The sequence below is a fragment of the Parasteatoda tepidariorum genome, chromosome 1, assembly GCF_043381705.1.
Source record: "Parasteatoda tepidariorum isolate YZ-2023 chromosome 1, CAS_Ptep_4.0, whole genome shotgun sequence".
NCBI lineage: Eukaryota > Metazoa > Arthropoda > Arachnida > Araneae > Theridiidae > Parasteatoda > Parasteatoda tepidariorum.
In genome coordinates this window covers 102,818,772-102,832,420 of record NC_092204.1, presented here as the reverse complement: position 1 = coordinate 102,832,420, position 13,649 = coordinate 102,818,772, and the positions used below count along the sequence as shown (strand labels likewise).

Genomic DNA, 13,649 nt, shown 5'->3' with positions numbered 1-13,649 from the left:
ATATATCAGGGGTCTGCCCAAGCCAAATTTACTACCGTTTAGCGACACCTTTACAAATTGAACTTAAAGAAAAATGGTAGTTTCACAAAATACTTTTTCTTAAAGTTTTATTTTTGTGTCTCGTAAAAAACGATATATCCATATTTTTTACTATATTTTTGTGTTGATTTTTTAATATAGTTTTTAACTTTCATAAATTATGTCTAAATTTTCACAAAACAGGTACCTCTCAAAAAAAACCTAGACAGACCCCTGTAAATAATATTTTATAAACTACCTCTGACTGTTGTGAAAAAAATTTAAATGTGACCTTGATAGTAACTAAACTTGTCAATGTCATTTTCTATATTTAAGTATTAAAGTAAATTTCTTATAAATTATTAAGTTTTTATTTATTTATTATTTTTTTGGTATTCAGAACTATTTATTTTATAACATTTTTGAAATGCCTATTTTTGAAAAAACTATTTGTCCTTATTATGAAAATGCTCTTATGCTTATGCTCAATGATTATGTCATACTTTCACTTTGTAGATTTTATTTGCTTAGAGTNAAGTTTTTTTTTGTAAAAAAAAAAGTATAAGTTTTTTTATTTTTGAATGAATTCTAATAATGGAACACTACTAAGTTTATTGATAAAAAAAATGGAACGCTAATGTTTAAATAAACATTACTACATTTGTCATTAACATGTCTAAATACATGTGCGGCCCTTCGTTAGCCAACCAGCTGTGCAAGTGGCCCTTCACTCAAAAAGGTTGTGCACCCCTAGCTTAGAGTTTTGCACTTGAACTTGAATTTTTAATCAATGTCTAAAAAACTAGAAGGAATATAATTTATTAATCTTAAAGATTTTATGGAAATTTTTTTTTTTACATAGTGTGTAATGCTATTGATAAATTTTATTTATTTCATTAATATTATAAAATTCTTTGTTCTTAATAAATATATAAAGGTTTTAATAAAATAACTATATTTTAAACAGGTCTTTTTATTTTTGCTAATTTTTAATAAATTTAAATCCCTTCATCATTCTTTTACTAGGAAAAAGGCACTTGTTATTTATGAAGTTAATTTATTTTCTATAAGGGTATTAATAAATGCTCTAATTTTCTTTTATAGAATAGTTTAAGAATAGATATTGTTTTATGGGTTGCTTTATTTATGGATAAAAACTGAGAAACAATGTTTATTTTCTCATTTCCTTTCAATTGTCATTCTCACACTTCATGAAAATGAAGTGAATATTTCCGTTTCATGATCTGCCACATCAACTACAATCACCAAAGCGTCAAATTGATTTTAAGCAGGAAAAATTTAAAAAAATAAATTTTTTTAGAGGTTCTGTTGGGATGGCTATGAGTTTTATTGTTCGAATTGGTCCCTTTCTGTGATGCTTTTCTAGTTTCTCGTGGGCCTTTGCTCATAAGCTGCCAATATTTGGTGATTGTTCTGGCACAGATCACGATAAGGAGATTTTCCCACAATGTGTGAGGGATTGATTCTAAAGTTTTTAAAGACTAGTTAAAAAAGATATTATTTCACTTTGCATTTTTTTTAAAAATTAGATAAGGACTGTCATCATGACATATATTCAGTGCAGTAATTATTTTAAGCATGTTTATAATTAATATTCCCACACTATGTTATCATTTGCTCACTTTAATGAAAACTTATAAAAGTTTGAGTATTTTTTTTTAAAATTAAGCCTTACTGCTTTGTTTTTCTTGTTCATTATAATGTCCTGTATCATTTCATATAGTTTTCAATTCAAGTAATTTTAAACAAGCATTCAAATTTGTAATTTTATTTATTGAAATTTCGAATTTTTTTTTCAAGCTTTTATTTATTAGGTGCATATGTAAGTAAGCCTTTGCTTTTGATTGAATTAACTTTAAAAATTGTTACCTTTTCACTTTTCTTTTAAGTGTTAATTATTGATAATAATTGATTTTTAAAATAATTTATGCAAATTTTTATCTTAATTTAAATTTTTTAAAAGCAAGCTACTTTTTTTTAACATTAATAATTACTTTCTTAATGGAAATACTCTTTAATTTTTATTAAAATATAAAGATATGATAAAATTCAACATTAAATCTTTAAGGGATGTCAGTGTTTCAGTTATTTCAAGATTTTGTATAACTGGCAAAAAACCCGAGTCAATTTGATGAATGTTTAGTTATTTTGAGTTAATTATAATAAAATGTAACATTGCAAAAGTTGTAATTATCAGTATCAAAATTCAATCACCAAATTTGTTTACAGAAAAAAATAGAATCTGTAATTATCGATCTTTATAATTTATTTTTGTGATTAATCGATCTTTGTAACTTATTTGTTAAATAGGATAATGTTGTATTTATTATATGTTAAGCCTATTAATTAGTTAATTAATTGATTAAATTAAATTAATTGATTAAATTAAAAGTTTTTTTTTAATATAAGAACTCTGAACTGAATATAAGAATGTAATCTGAATAAGAATAATAATGAGAACTGAAGTAATGTAACTGTAGTAATAAATTAATGTCTATCAATGCAATTGTTTTTATCTGTCAACAAAATTTATTATAATCATAGATTACAAATTATATTTAAATTAAAACAGTAAAAATTACTTATGGAATAAGAACAAGGATGAGATAAATAGCAATAACAACATATTAATGTATACTATGTAGTAATATGTAATACAATTATTTTTATTTATCAAAATTTATTTCAATAATAAATTATAAATTACTAAAGCTAAGTTGGCTGCTGCCTAATTTTATCAAGGAGCGGTGCAATACTAAAGTAAGCGAAACATTCTTCAATTTTTAAAAAAAAGTATTTTTTTGTTGTTGTTCTATTTAATTCTGATGTGATAAGCTGTTTAAAATACATAGCACTTTTATGTATGTATATATTTTTTCTATTCCTTTACAGTGCGAGACTTAGAAGCCCATATCATCTACTCTCCTGCTGGTCCTTCACCAGCTGGTCCTAGCACCAGTGGAGTAAGTTCACCACATCAGTCACCTTATGCCTTAAGGCGGAAGCTTTCATTGCAAGAACCCAGGAGCCCAGGCTCTACCAATAGTGGTGTTGATAGTTCAGAGACTTTTTGTAGTCATAATTTACTCACACGTAAACGCCAAAGGCGTGTTTTCTCCTCCTCACACTCTACTGCAGAAGGTATGTTAATCAATTTTATCTCATCTTCCACTTTTTATTTGTTGCAAACATCACCAAATTGTATTATGCAGTCTACAAGAATACATGTAGAATTTTTCAATTGCATTGCAAAAGCTTTGATTTTTTATTAATTTGGCTATACCTAACCTAATGACCCTAATTTTCATTTCTTCGAGCATTTGAGATTTGGAAATGTAAGTTAAGAACACTATATGGACAAGTTTTAGGAGTAGAAATTGAGGAACTTATCACTAATCTAAAGTAACCAGTAACTAAAGATAATATCCTGTTTACATTTTCACTGGTTTGTTTAGTTATGTCCATTAGATTCTTTGTGAAAAAGAAAAAAAAGTTTATAGTTAAAGTAATTGAAAAATTTACAATATAGAGAATGTGCAAGACTCAATGTCATTTTGCGACAAAGAAGCTGGCCAAAAACAAACCAAAAACCAAAATTTCGCCAAGGGGCACCCTCAAGTATATTTTTACCCCTAACTCAAATCATTGTTGATCTTATAGGATTCCAGACACTTCCTTAAGGTGCTTCATCTCCCCCTACCTAGTAATTTAAATTTTATACTGAAAAAATTAGAACCTAATGAAAAAAGTCTTTAAAATATGGCAAACAAATTAAAACATGTAGTAATATTGAGTAATATTTCAAAAGCAAAAACCATTGCAAGTGATTGCCCAATTAACTTCAATACTGTCAACCAACAAAATATTTTAGTTTCAATCAGATAAAAAGCAAATTATATAATAAAAGCATATGTAACTGAAATTCGACAAATGAAAATAAGCAATTAAATTTTTTTGTCATATTGAATACTAATAAAAAAAACAAATGTAAAATGAAATAATTATGTTATCGATGATCAATAAACATTTTTGTCTGAATTGTTATAAAAAAATAAGGTGAAAACAATAAAATTAAAAATTATTTACATTAGATCTCTGAATGTTCACAAAACCTAACTATGTACATTTTTCATTGATTTTTCTTTTCACATCATTTTGTGTACCAATGATTTGCACTTTTATGCATTATTTAAGAAATATCTCAAAAAATACTCAAATTAATATTTCTGGCTGACCGATTTTTTGAAAGTAAGTAAAAAACAATTAAAAGTAAGGAAAAACAATGATAAAATTAAAAATTATTTACAAAACCTCCTTATATGCAACATTTTTTATCAATTTCTTTCCCATATTATTCGTTTTCATTTAAACGTCTTGAGTCTTCAACGTTTCTTCGCTGCGCATTCTGATGTCACGTATTGATAGCACTACGATTATTTTCCCGGTAATTTTGTGCTGCTAAATTATGTTCTTTTATGCTGCTGTATGTCGTTGATATTGCCTAAGATATTCACGGCAATCCATTTTTCATAAAAGATATAAGTATTTTATACCTACTAAACTCTGTTCAATATATTTCACGCATTAAATACAAAATAAAAATCGCAACAAGATTTAGCTGGTAAGTTTAATTGTAACATTTCTGCAGGCAGCATTATTAAAAATTATTACCTTTTCACACACATGCATTCTCAATTTTGATTGGCTGTTTTGTCCGTTATTAATCATTCCATTCTCTTTTATATAAAGATATGTATATTACTAATGACAGGAATTTAATGCCTTTTAGGTTTGCTTAAATTAGGTGAACACCGGTCCTAAGGCATCCAAACAATCTAATTTTTTTGCAACATTGCATACTTATACGGTTGTATAAAATGTATTTTGCATTTGGTGCAATTAGACCTATTCTGCTTCTTGCACCATTAATTTCAACTTATTACAAAGTCTTATTTTCCCTGGTTATTTCACTTTATAAAAACTTTGTGAAAAAATGACAATTCAATAATAAAATTTTGCATGCCTTCCATTGTAAATTAAATTCTTTTTTCTCTCTCTTAGACACAGGAGAAGCAGCCCATTACCTTCTATATGAGCTTCCAGATGAAGTTCTATTAACAATTTTCTCTTATTTGCTGGAGCAAGACTTGTGTCGTGTTGCTCAAGTTTGCAAGCGCTTCCATATCATTAGTAGTGATACAGAGTTATGGTAACTATGCATTTTTTTCAATATTTAATTTAAAAATCACATTGTTTGACCATAAGAGTATGCTTTTTATACATCAAATATATCATCAAAACAATGTATGAAACCATTAGGTACAGTCAATAAATTAAGAGTTAATGTTATTTCTCACTATTTATTTAAAGATCTAGAAAGCATTGTCTATAGACTAGAAAGTAGTGGCCATAGACTAGAAAGTAGTGTCTATAGATTTTGCCCAGTGTGACATTAGTCGCAAATACCGTACTTCTTAAAACCATTGGTTGTTGTTCGGACCAGTTGCTTGTGCACATCCTGACATCCGCTTCAAATAAATTAAAATTTAATGGATAGATCAGATCAAGACTAAAAACTGGGTTATGTTAGGATTTGTTTTATGAGGTTTAGTTACGAAGTTCACAAATTTGTTTAGATTGCTACTTACTTCAGTTTATGTTCTTCGAAACAAATTTTAGTGAGTTTTATTTCATGTCTATCGAAGTGAAGTTTAGTTTCTTTTTTTTTTTAACACTAAAACTTATTCCTATTATGGGATTTTGTGAATTATATGTCCTCAAAACGCAAATGTAAATGTTCTTATTTTGTGAAATACTCAGTTTTCTTTTTCCTTATGTTGCATAGATAAATTAAATTATTTTTGTTATTATTTTATAGAATTTTAATTTTCTTGACTTAATAATTAAAAATATGTAATATATTCAATTTTCTTTTATTGATTTTTAATTTATTATTATTAAAAAAATTTTTTTGTAGGAAAACTCTATACCAATCTGTATATGAATATGATCTTCCATTGTTTAACCCTGCTCCCAACAAATTTGAATTTATCCAACTTGAAGAATGTAAATATGAAAATCCTTGGAAAGAAAGCTTTCAACAACTGGTAAGTATTCTTATTTTCTAATATTTTACTAAATTTAATCTTAAACATTTTAAAGTCTTTAACTTTTTTTTAAACCACATTTTCAGTATCGTGGCCTTCATGTGCGCCCTGGATATCAAGAGCAATATGACAACAACCCTGACCACTATCGAGGAAGAAATATAACTGTGAGCATTAAACTTTCGGTTACATTTTCTTTTCTGTTTTCTGTTGTTGTTCTTCTCGAATATTTTTTCTGCAACGAATATTCACAAGAATTTTTTTTTCAAAGATTCTTGCTGAAAATTTTACATCTCAAATTATGATAATTAGCAACAATATTAAATTGAAAGAAAAATTCACAAATTTTTTGTTTAGATCATATTTACTTTAATATCAATATTTTATTCTCATAACTATTATAAAATGTATGGTTAAAAAAGGTTATTTTACTAGAGTTAGTATACAACATAAAAGAAAAGTTTTACTTAGTGTGAAAATGAATGTGTGATACTTGCTTACAGTACCGAATAATCAGTTTTATGCATTGAAAATATTTTATAGTTCAATGCTTTGTTATTATTTTAAAATGTTATTTTAGTGAATAGTCAATATTTTTTAACTGTAGCATATTACAAGAAGTAAATTACTTTTATATATGATAAATTTACTTTTTATTTTAGTATTTTGACACAATTGAGTCTGCATTTAATTATTCAGAGGAGATAGAAAATCCATTAATATTTATACATGCTGGAGTATATAAAGGAGAATTTCTTATTATCGACACAAATGTTGCTATGGTTGGTGCAGGTAAGCTTAGCTTTATAACTTTCATTCATAATCTTTTTTTTTTTAAATGAAAAGTATATTTATCTCTTAGTTTTTAAAACTTCAGAATATTGAGGAAAAAAAATGTTTAAAAAATGTCAATTTATTTTTTCTTAAGTTTTCCCTTTGGGAGTTAGGAAATGTGTTCTCATATGTTTTGCCTACCTAATAGTTTAACATAACTCTTAATTCAAACTAATTCATTTGTTTTAGCTGCTGGAAATGTAGCTGAAAATGTTGTTTTAGAAAGAGATACTGAATCTACTATTACTTTTGTGGAAGGAGCTAGAGATTCTTATCTTGGATATGTTACTCTTAAAGTGAGTGTTCTCTTCTTGCAATTTATGTGTTGCATATTGCAACTTCTATTTTGACAAAATAATAAACCATAATGATAGAAGTTTCTTAACTTTGAGAACCATGGTAATGTCATTTAGTATCTTGTTAATTTTTTTTTAAAATTTTAAGGAAAATAATTTAAAACAAATAATCTATGTATATTCAATAATTTAAAACAAATTCGTATGTATATTCAAAACTCTAAATTAACACTGTTCTTGGAAATGCTTATTTTGAGTCGCTGTGAAATATTGATTTAATTTGATAAATAAATGTGGGGATAAATAATTTAACTGTCAGTTTTACTTTTCAGTTCACACCAGATGTTTCCTCTTCTGTTCCTCATCATAAACATTATTGTTTAGAAGTTACCGAAAATTGCTCACCCACGATAGACCATTGCATTATTAGGAGTGCCTCTGTTGGTAAGTGGATTTATGGATTCCAAAACATTTACAAAAGTCATGCATATTGTCATGTAACAAATGTGCTAATTTAATGTTAATTGGGATATTTTTAACTAATTACTAATTTACCTTTAAAACCATGCATCCAAAATGATACCAATAAAATAAAACCTGAGAAAGTTTATTTCGAATTTATTTTTTATTAAAAAGTCTTCATTAAATTTTATATAAATCTTGATATATTTCCTATGTTTGTATAAAAATTAAATATATTTGTTTTCAAAAAAAAATTTTTTAAAAAAAAATCAAACCTTCATTTTTTCTAAGAACATTTGACTGTAAGATATCAATTAAACACCCCCTCTCAATTTTTATTTTTATGAAAAACAGTGAGTTTTTGTAGGGAGCCGTTTAAACTGTACCAATTGCAAAATGCTGATTACAATTGCTAAAATTACAAAATCAGTATGCTTGATATAAAGTAACTTGAAAAAATTAATGGTCGTAATTTTGGGAATGTAAACCAAGTATAAAACCAAATAATTTAATTTAATAGAGTTTAGAAATATAATTAAATAATATATATTTAAAATATTTTACTTTTGATAACTTTTAATAACCGTATTTTTTATCTTTTGTTTTTCTTCTGAAAAATATTAGCACTATAACAGGTGCAATTAATGAATGATAAATAAATAAATTTTGAAAAAATAATAAATATACAGTAGAGAACCATTTATCCGGTATCCAGATAACCGGGAAACCAGAAAACCGGGAAAAATTTTGCTCGATTTTCCCGCCATTTTAAACTAGAACGAAAAAAGCGGAAATTAGACTCATCCTTGAAGTTAAGTAGAAAATGTAAGGAAGGGGAAATTTTTTTCCCCGTTTACCCAGAGAAACGTCATTTCCTCCGTGACCTTGAANTTTCAAGAACACTCCTAGTTTTTGTTAGTTATTCAGCTCTGCAAAGTAATCTATCACAAGTATTAAAAAAAAAAATTAAAATAAATCCCACTGCTGTTAAGGATATTTTGGATACATGCTGAATTTAAATAAAACTTTCTATGGAATTAAGTTTTATGTAATTTGAAATAAATTGAAATTTGAGTGGGGTTTTTTTTTTTTTTTTTTTTTAATTCCGTTGATCTTGCCTTGTTCCGGGTTTTAATATTTATGCTAGTGCTTTTTTTAACAATCGTTTCGGTTCGATAATTTTCAAGTGTTTTATCATTGGTTTTGTTTATATTATTTAATTTAGGAATTGTAATTATTTTAAAAAAATAAATATGCGAATTTTGTATTTTTTAAACTTTATTTATTGTCTAAACTTGCAAATTTTTTTATTCTTTTAAATGTTATATATCTACCATTTTTTTTTCTTTTAAAGTTAGGAGTACTTTTCTTTTTTCTCTTACTTTATGCATTACACTTTTTCCTTGTACTTCGGGTTCAATAAAACATCGATTATCGACACTTTTTGATCGATCCAGAAAACCGGGAAATTCAGATATCCGGGATGGCGATGGTCCCGAGCATCCCGGATAATTGGTTCTCTACTGTACAATTAAACATATTTTTTACAAATTGCAAGGAAATTTTTGTCAAAATCTTAAATACCATCAAAATAATAAACTGAAGAAATGCAATCATTATCAAAAATAATGTCTAAACACTCAACAGATCATTTTTGCGTCTTGACAAATGAGAGCAAAACTACTCACTTTCACTTTGAACTGTTTTATCCTCATACTCTTGAAGAATTCTAAGAAATTAAATTTCTTTTTCTTTTCACTATTCATTTACCTACCCTTTTCCCTCCTGGAACTCTGTTTTGTCTTTTCCTGTTATGCAATTGGTGTTTTTTCACACAACTTTGATTAAAAACTGTTGGTAAGAGCCAATTGTGGAAGGTGTGCTTACTCTGCGTTGATTACTTGTCCAGATTTGTTTAAAATTACTGAGGACGTTTGATCAAGTTGGGGCTCTTTTCTGGTATAAAACGTATATCTCTCTCTATATATATATTTTAGATGCTATTTTTGATGTCTCTAAGCTTGTCTAAGATTAGCCCAAACAAATGGTTGAGTTGGTAGATGAATCATGTGTTAGATTCTCCTTGCTGTTGGATTAACCGTGGGAGGTTTTAGGGTTTTTCCTTATCGATCGTGTAATGAAATTGTGGGTTAGTTAGTTTACAAAGCTCTTCACAAAGGCTAGTTTGTCCCAATACTGGATCCAGGGGTTCCCTTATCTTCCGGGTTAGGCTCAAAATTGCAATGCTGTGGAATTAGTCGTAAACTCAGAGTTTGGGTCCTGTTCAACACTGATTATTAAATAAAATAAAACAAATGGTTGTAGGACTTTTATAACATGGTATTTTCCATTAATTTGAAAGAGTTTTAAAATTAACTTCACTTTTTTCTCACACAAAATAAATTGCATTTTAAATCAGTATCCCAAGTAGAAAACAGTTTACTAAATGTTCATTTAGTTTTAATTTCAAATCAGTTAATCTGAGAGGATAATATGAAAATTGCAAATAGATTTCTAAATGACGATTATTATTTTTTTGTCAGAGAAATTGAATAATCTTGAATTAAGTAATGAAGTAGTTAACAAATGAGTTGAAAAGGCTCAAGAGCAGGTCTTCTTTTTAAAAAATTTCTAATTTTTTTTTGCCTATTATAATTTGTTTTTGTTTTCTGTTAACAGTTGGTGCAGCTGTATGTGTCAGTGGGAAACAAGCAGAACCAAACATCAAACATTGTGATATAAGTGATTGTGAAAATGTTGGATTGTATATTACTGATCATGCTCAGGTAATGTACCAAACTGAAATTTGAAATACTATTGATTCGTAATTAAAATTTTTTTTTTATAAGGTTAGATTAAATTTAGATTTTTAATTATTAAAAGGCTGTGGTATCAATATCATTTTTATTCAATTGTAAAGTTGCTTGTCTTATGTCTAGAACTGACAGAATATTTGTTTTTTTTTTCTTTCTAAAAATGTATTACTCTTGTCAATCAGAAAAATTCCAGGAAGCTTCCTACTTTTGCTTACATTGTGCTGAATTGGAATATTTGTCCAATTCAACTTTATTACCTTAATCATGCCATCATTACTTTTGAATCAATCAATCTTGTATGGACCTTATAAAAAGATTATTTTATTACATTTGTTTTTTCAGAAATTTTTATTAAAGCCCATAAAATTACAGGAAATTTCATTATTTTGCTTACATTGTATTGAATTAGATTATTTGTGGAATTCAACTTTATTAGTATAATCATATCTTCACTATTTTGGAATCAATCAATCTATCTTCTATGGACCTTTTAAAAAAATTATAATACCTTGCAATAATATTTATCATAATATAATAACCAATTGATAAAACTTTTTTTATGTTAGTACAAAAGTGGGTACTGTACTTAAATGTGATTTTGATAGTTTGAGTTTTTGAAAATCTGTATCATCTATCTTGAAAATCATATTTAAATTCTGATATATAGATAGATTAAGTACAAAATTGTATTTAATTAAGATTCTTCAAAATCATTAACTTATTTGATCTTTTTTTTATGTAAAAAATTTACCTATAATGTTTCTTATGGTTTTAGGGCATATATGAAGAAAATGAAATCAGTAGAAATGCTTTAGCTGGTGTTTGGGTAAAAAATCAAGCTAATCCTATTATGAGGCGGAACCATATTCATCATGGTCGTGATGTTGGGGTATTTACATTCGACAATGGTCTAGTGAGTTTTACTTTGATTTTTAATTTAATTCATTTGAAAGAATTTTTATGAATTAAACTGAGATGCGTTTGAAAATTGACAATAATATATGTAAATGAAGACCAGGCTCATTCACTGCCAAAATGCTCTGCAGTCGAATCTCGTTACGAATTTCAAAATTAACCAAAATTATTTTGTTCCATTGCAATTTTTCACATGTAAAAATAATAAATATTACATTTAATTACAGCTTTGATCTGCATGTAGAAAATATCAAATCAATATTTTAAAAGCTCACGAAAACAGTTAAATTAAAGGGAAGAATGGATTTATTATCACTTGCGTATCAGAAATGACGTAATCCGTAATTTTTTTCTGTACAAACCATTTAGAACCAATAGAAATTACAAACTTCTTCAAACTATGCGTATTTTCAAACAACAGAACTGTAAATCACTCTTTTGGAAAGCCACATGTATTTTTGTTTCATCAAACATGAATGGGTTGGGGTTTAGTCTTTTCAGGTTGGTTCCTTCCAAGTGATTTGTCTTCTTTGACATGTCCCATTCATACCTGAAACTTTTTATTTTGAAGATGCAAAAATATTTGAATTCTGAGATCATTGTGTACTTTTGACAAATGAAAAAGTGTTTTGATCATGAGAGAAAATAAAAATTGTTGCTTATTTTCGCCTTCGTTAAATTGAATTACCAATTTCGTAATATCAGTATTTTTAATCCATTGTTACTATGGAGATTCATTTGGGAATTCAGAAAATGCTCGTTACATTGAAATTTTCGCAACTTTGAATTTCGCTAAAACGGGATTTGACAGTATTAATTTTCGTAAAGCTATTTTTAAATTATGAAATGTCTTTTTAGCTCAGTTTAATTACATTTTCATTATCAAGAAACATCAAATTTTTTTTAATTACTTGAAATGATTTATATTTCTGGTGTCACTTCATTATGAATATACGCACATTGGCCAATCACCATAGATTAATATTTTATTGGATCTCTTTTTGCTCATATAATAGTCGTATTTGTGAGAACATCTATTCTACAAACTTTAGAAGTGCATTTATTTCCAAAGATGTTGGCTTTAAATCTCTGTAGGAAGTGGAAATCAGTGTCGGATATGCCTTTCAAGCATATCCCAAACATTTTCTATTTTGTTAAGATCCGGGGATTTACGGTTACCAGGGAAGGTGTTGGAACTTAGATTGATGCTCACTGAGCCAATTTTGAATGCTTCTGGCATGATGGTTGAATTATTATCCTTAAAGTTTTTTTCACTTTTGGAGTATAAATGTAACAATGCAAGATGTGCTTGATCTGTCAATATGTCCTGCTATTACATAGCTTTTTGTTCACCCTTGAGAAGCACCTGAGTACCACTTTCATGCCCACATAATGATACTTCCACCACTAGACCCTTGCACAGTGCGAACAAGGCAGGATGGGTCCGTTTCTGCCAAATTCAATGTCTTCCATCAGTACAGAACAAAAAGTGTTTCATCTATCCTCCGATGACCAGTGTCGTCTTTCCCAACACCACTGCGAACCGGGAATTTTAAGCTGAAGTGAGATATTTCCTTTCTGGCTATGTATCCTCTCTGATTCTCTGGTTTGTGCTAAAGTTGATTGAGAAGAACCTTGGTTGAAGTTTTTGTCAGTTGAAACACAGAAGAGTCCCTTTTGTGCCAAACAATTATTTAGAGAAGATTCTGATCTAAGTTTTAGTTAATTTTATTCAACCACAGTTGCGTTCCTGGCAAATAATGTGGTTTCTGTTTCCAACTTATGTGAACCTTGTATATGGCGGCTTTTGGAGAAGCTAATGAGTTCTGCTGTTTTCACAATCATGGCTCCTGTTAAATGGGTGCCCTTTTCCAAATGGTAAAAAATCTGTTGTTTTTCCCATTCTAATGTGTTTATTGTGAAACCTACTTTATTACACACTTTACTTATACAAACTTTACTTATACAAACTTATTTATATCACTGATGAGATTTTACTGATGTTGAAAACAGGTTTTATGTACTTTCTGCTGCAGAGCATTTAATGGAAAATCTCACAGGTATCTAATTTATTGGCTAGTTATTGGTTATTTCTTTGTAAATGTTTTGCGCAGGTCTTACTTTTCAAAATTCTTAGAATTTACCAAGTACAGTGGATGTGCACAAGTTGTACCCCTTGA

The 13,649-nt window shown here is 27.8% G+C and overlaps 1 protein-coding gene across 2 annotated transcripts in view; it reads left to right on the top strand.

Moving 5' to 3' along the window:
- The window catches only part of LOC107443137 (F-box protein 11), a 41,398-nt gene that overhangs the window by 1,482 nt on the left and 26,267 nt on the right, over window positions 1-13,649 (top strand). For both annotated transcript variants that reach the window (XM_043052155.2, XM_043052154.2), the window contains exons 2-10: window positions 2,932-3,180; window positions 5,101-5,248; window positions 6,017-6,146; window positions 6,233-6,313; window positions 6,809-6,938; window positions 7,170-7,276; window positions 7,609-7,720; window positions 10,418-10,524; window positions 11,330-11,467. In XM_043052155.2, the coding sequence (XP_042908089.1) occupies window positions 2,932-3,180; window positions 5,101-5,248; window positions 6,017-6,146; window positions 6,233-6,313; window positions 6,809-6,938; window positions 7,170-7,276; window positions 7,609-7,720; window positions 10,418-10,524; window positions 11,330-11,467 (1,202 nt within the window). The remainder of the gene's footprint in view (window positions 1-2,931; window positions 3,181-5,100; window positions 5,249-6,016; window positions 6,147-6,232; window positions 6,314-6,808; window positions 6,939-7,169; window positions 7,277-7,608; window positions 7,721-10,417; window positions 10,525-11,329; window positions 11,468-13,649) is intronic.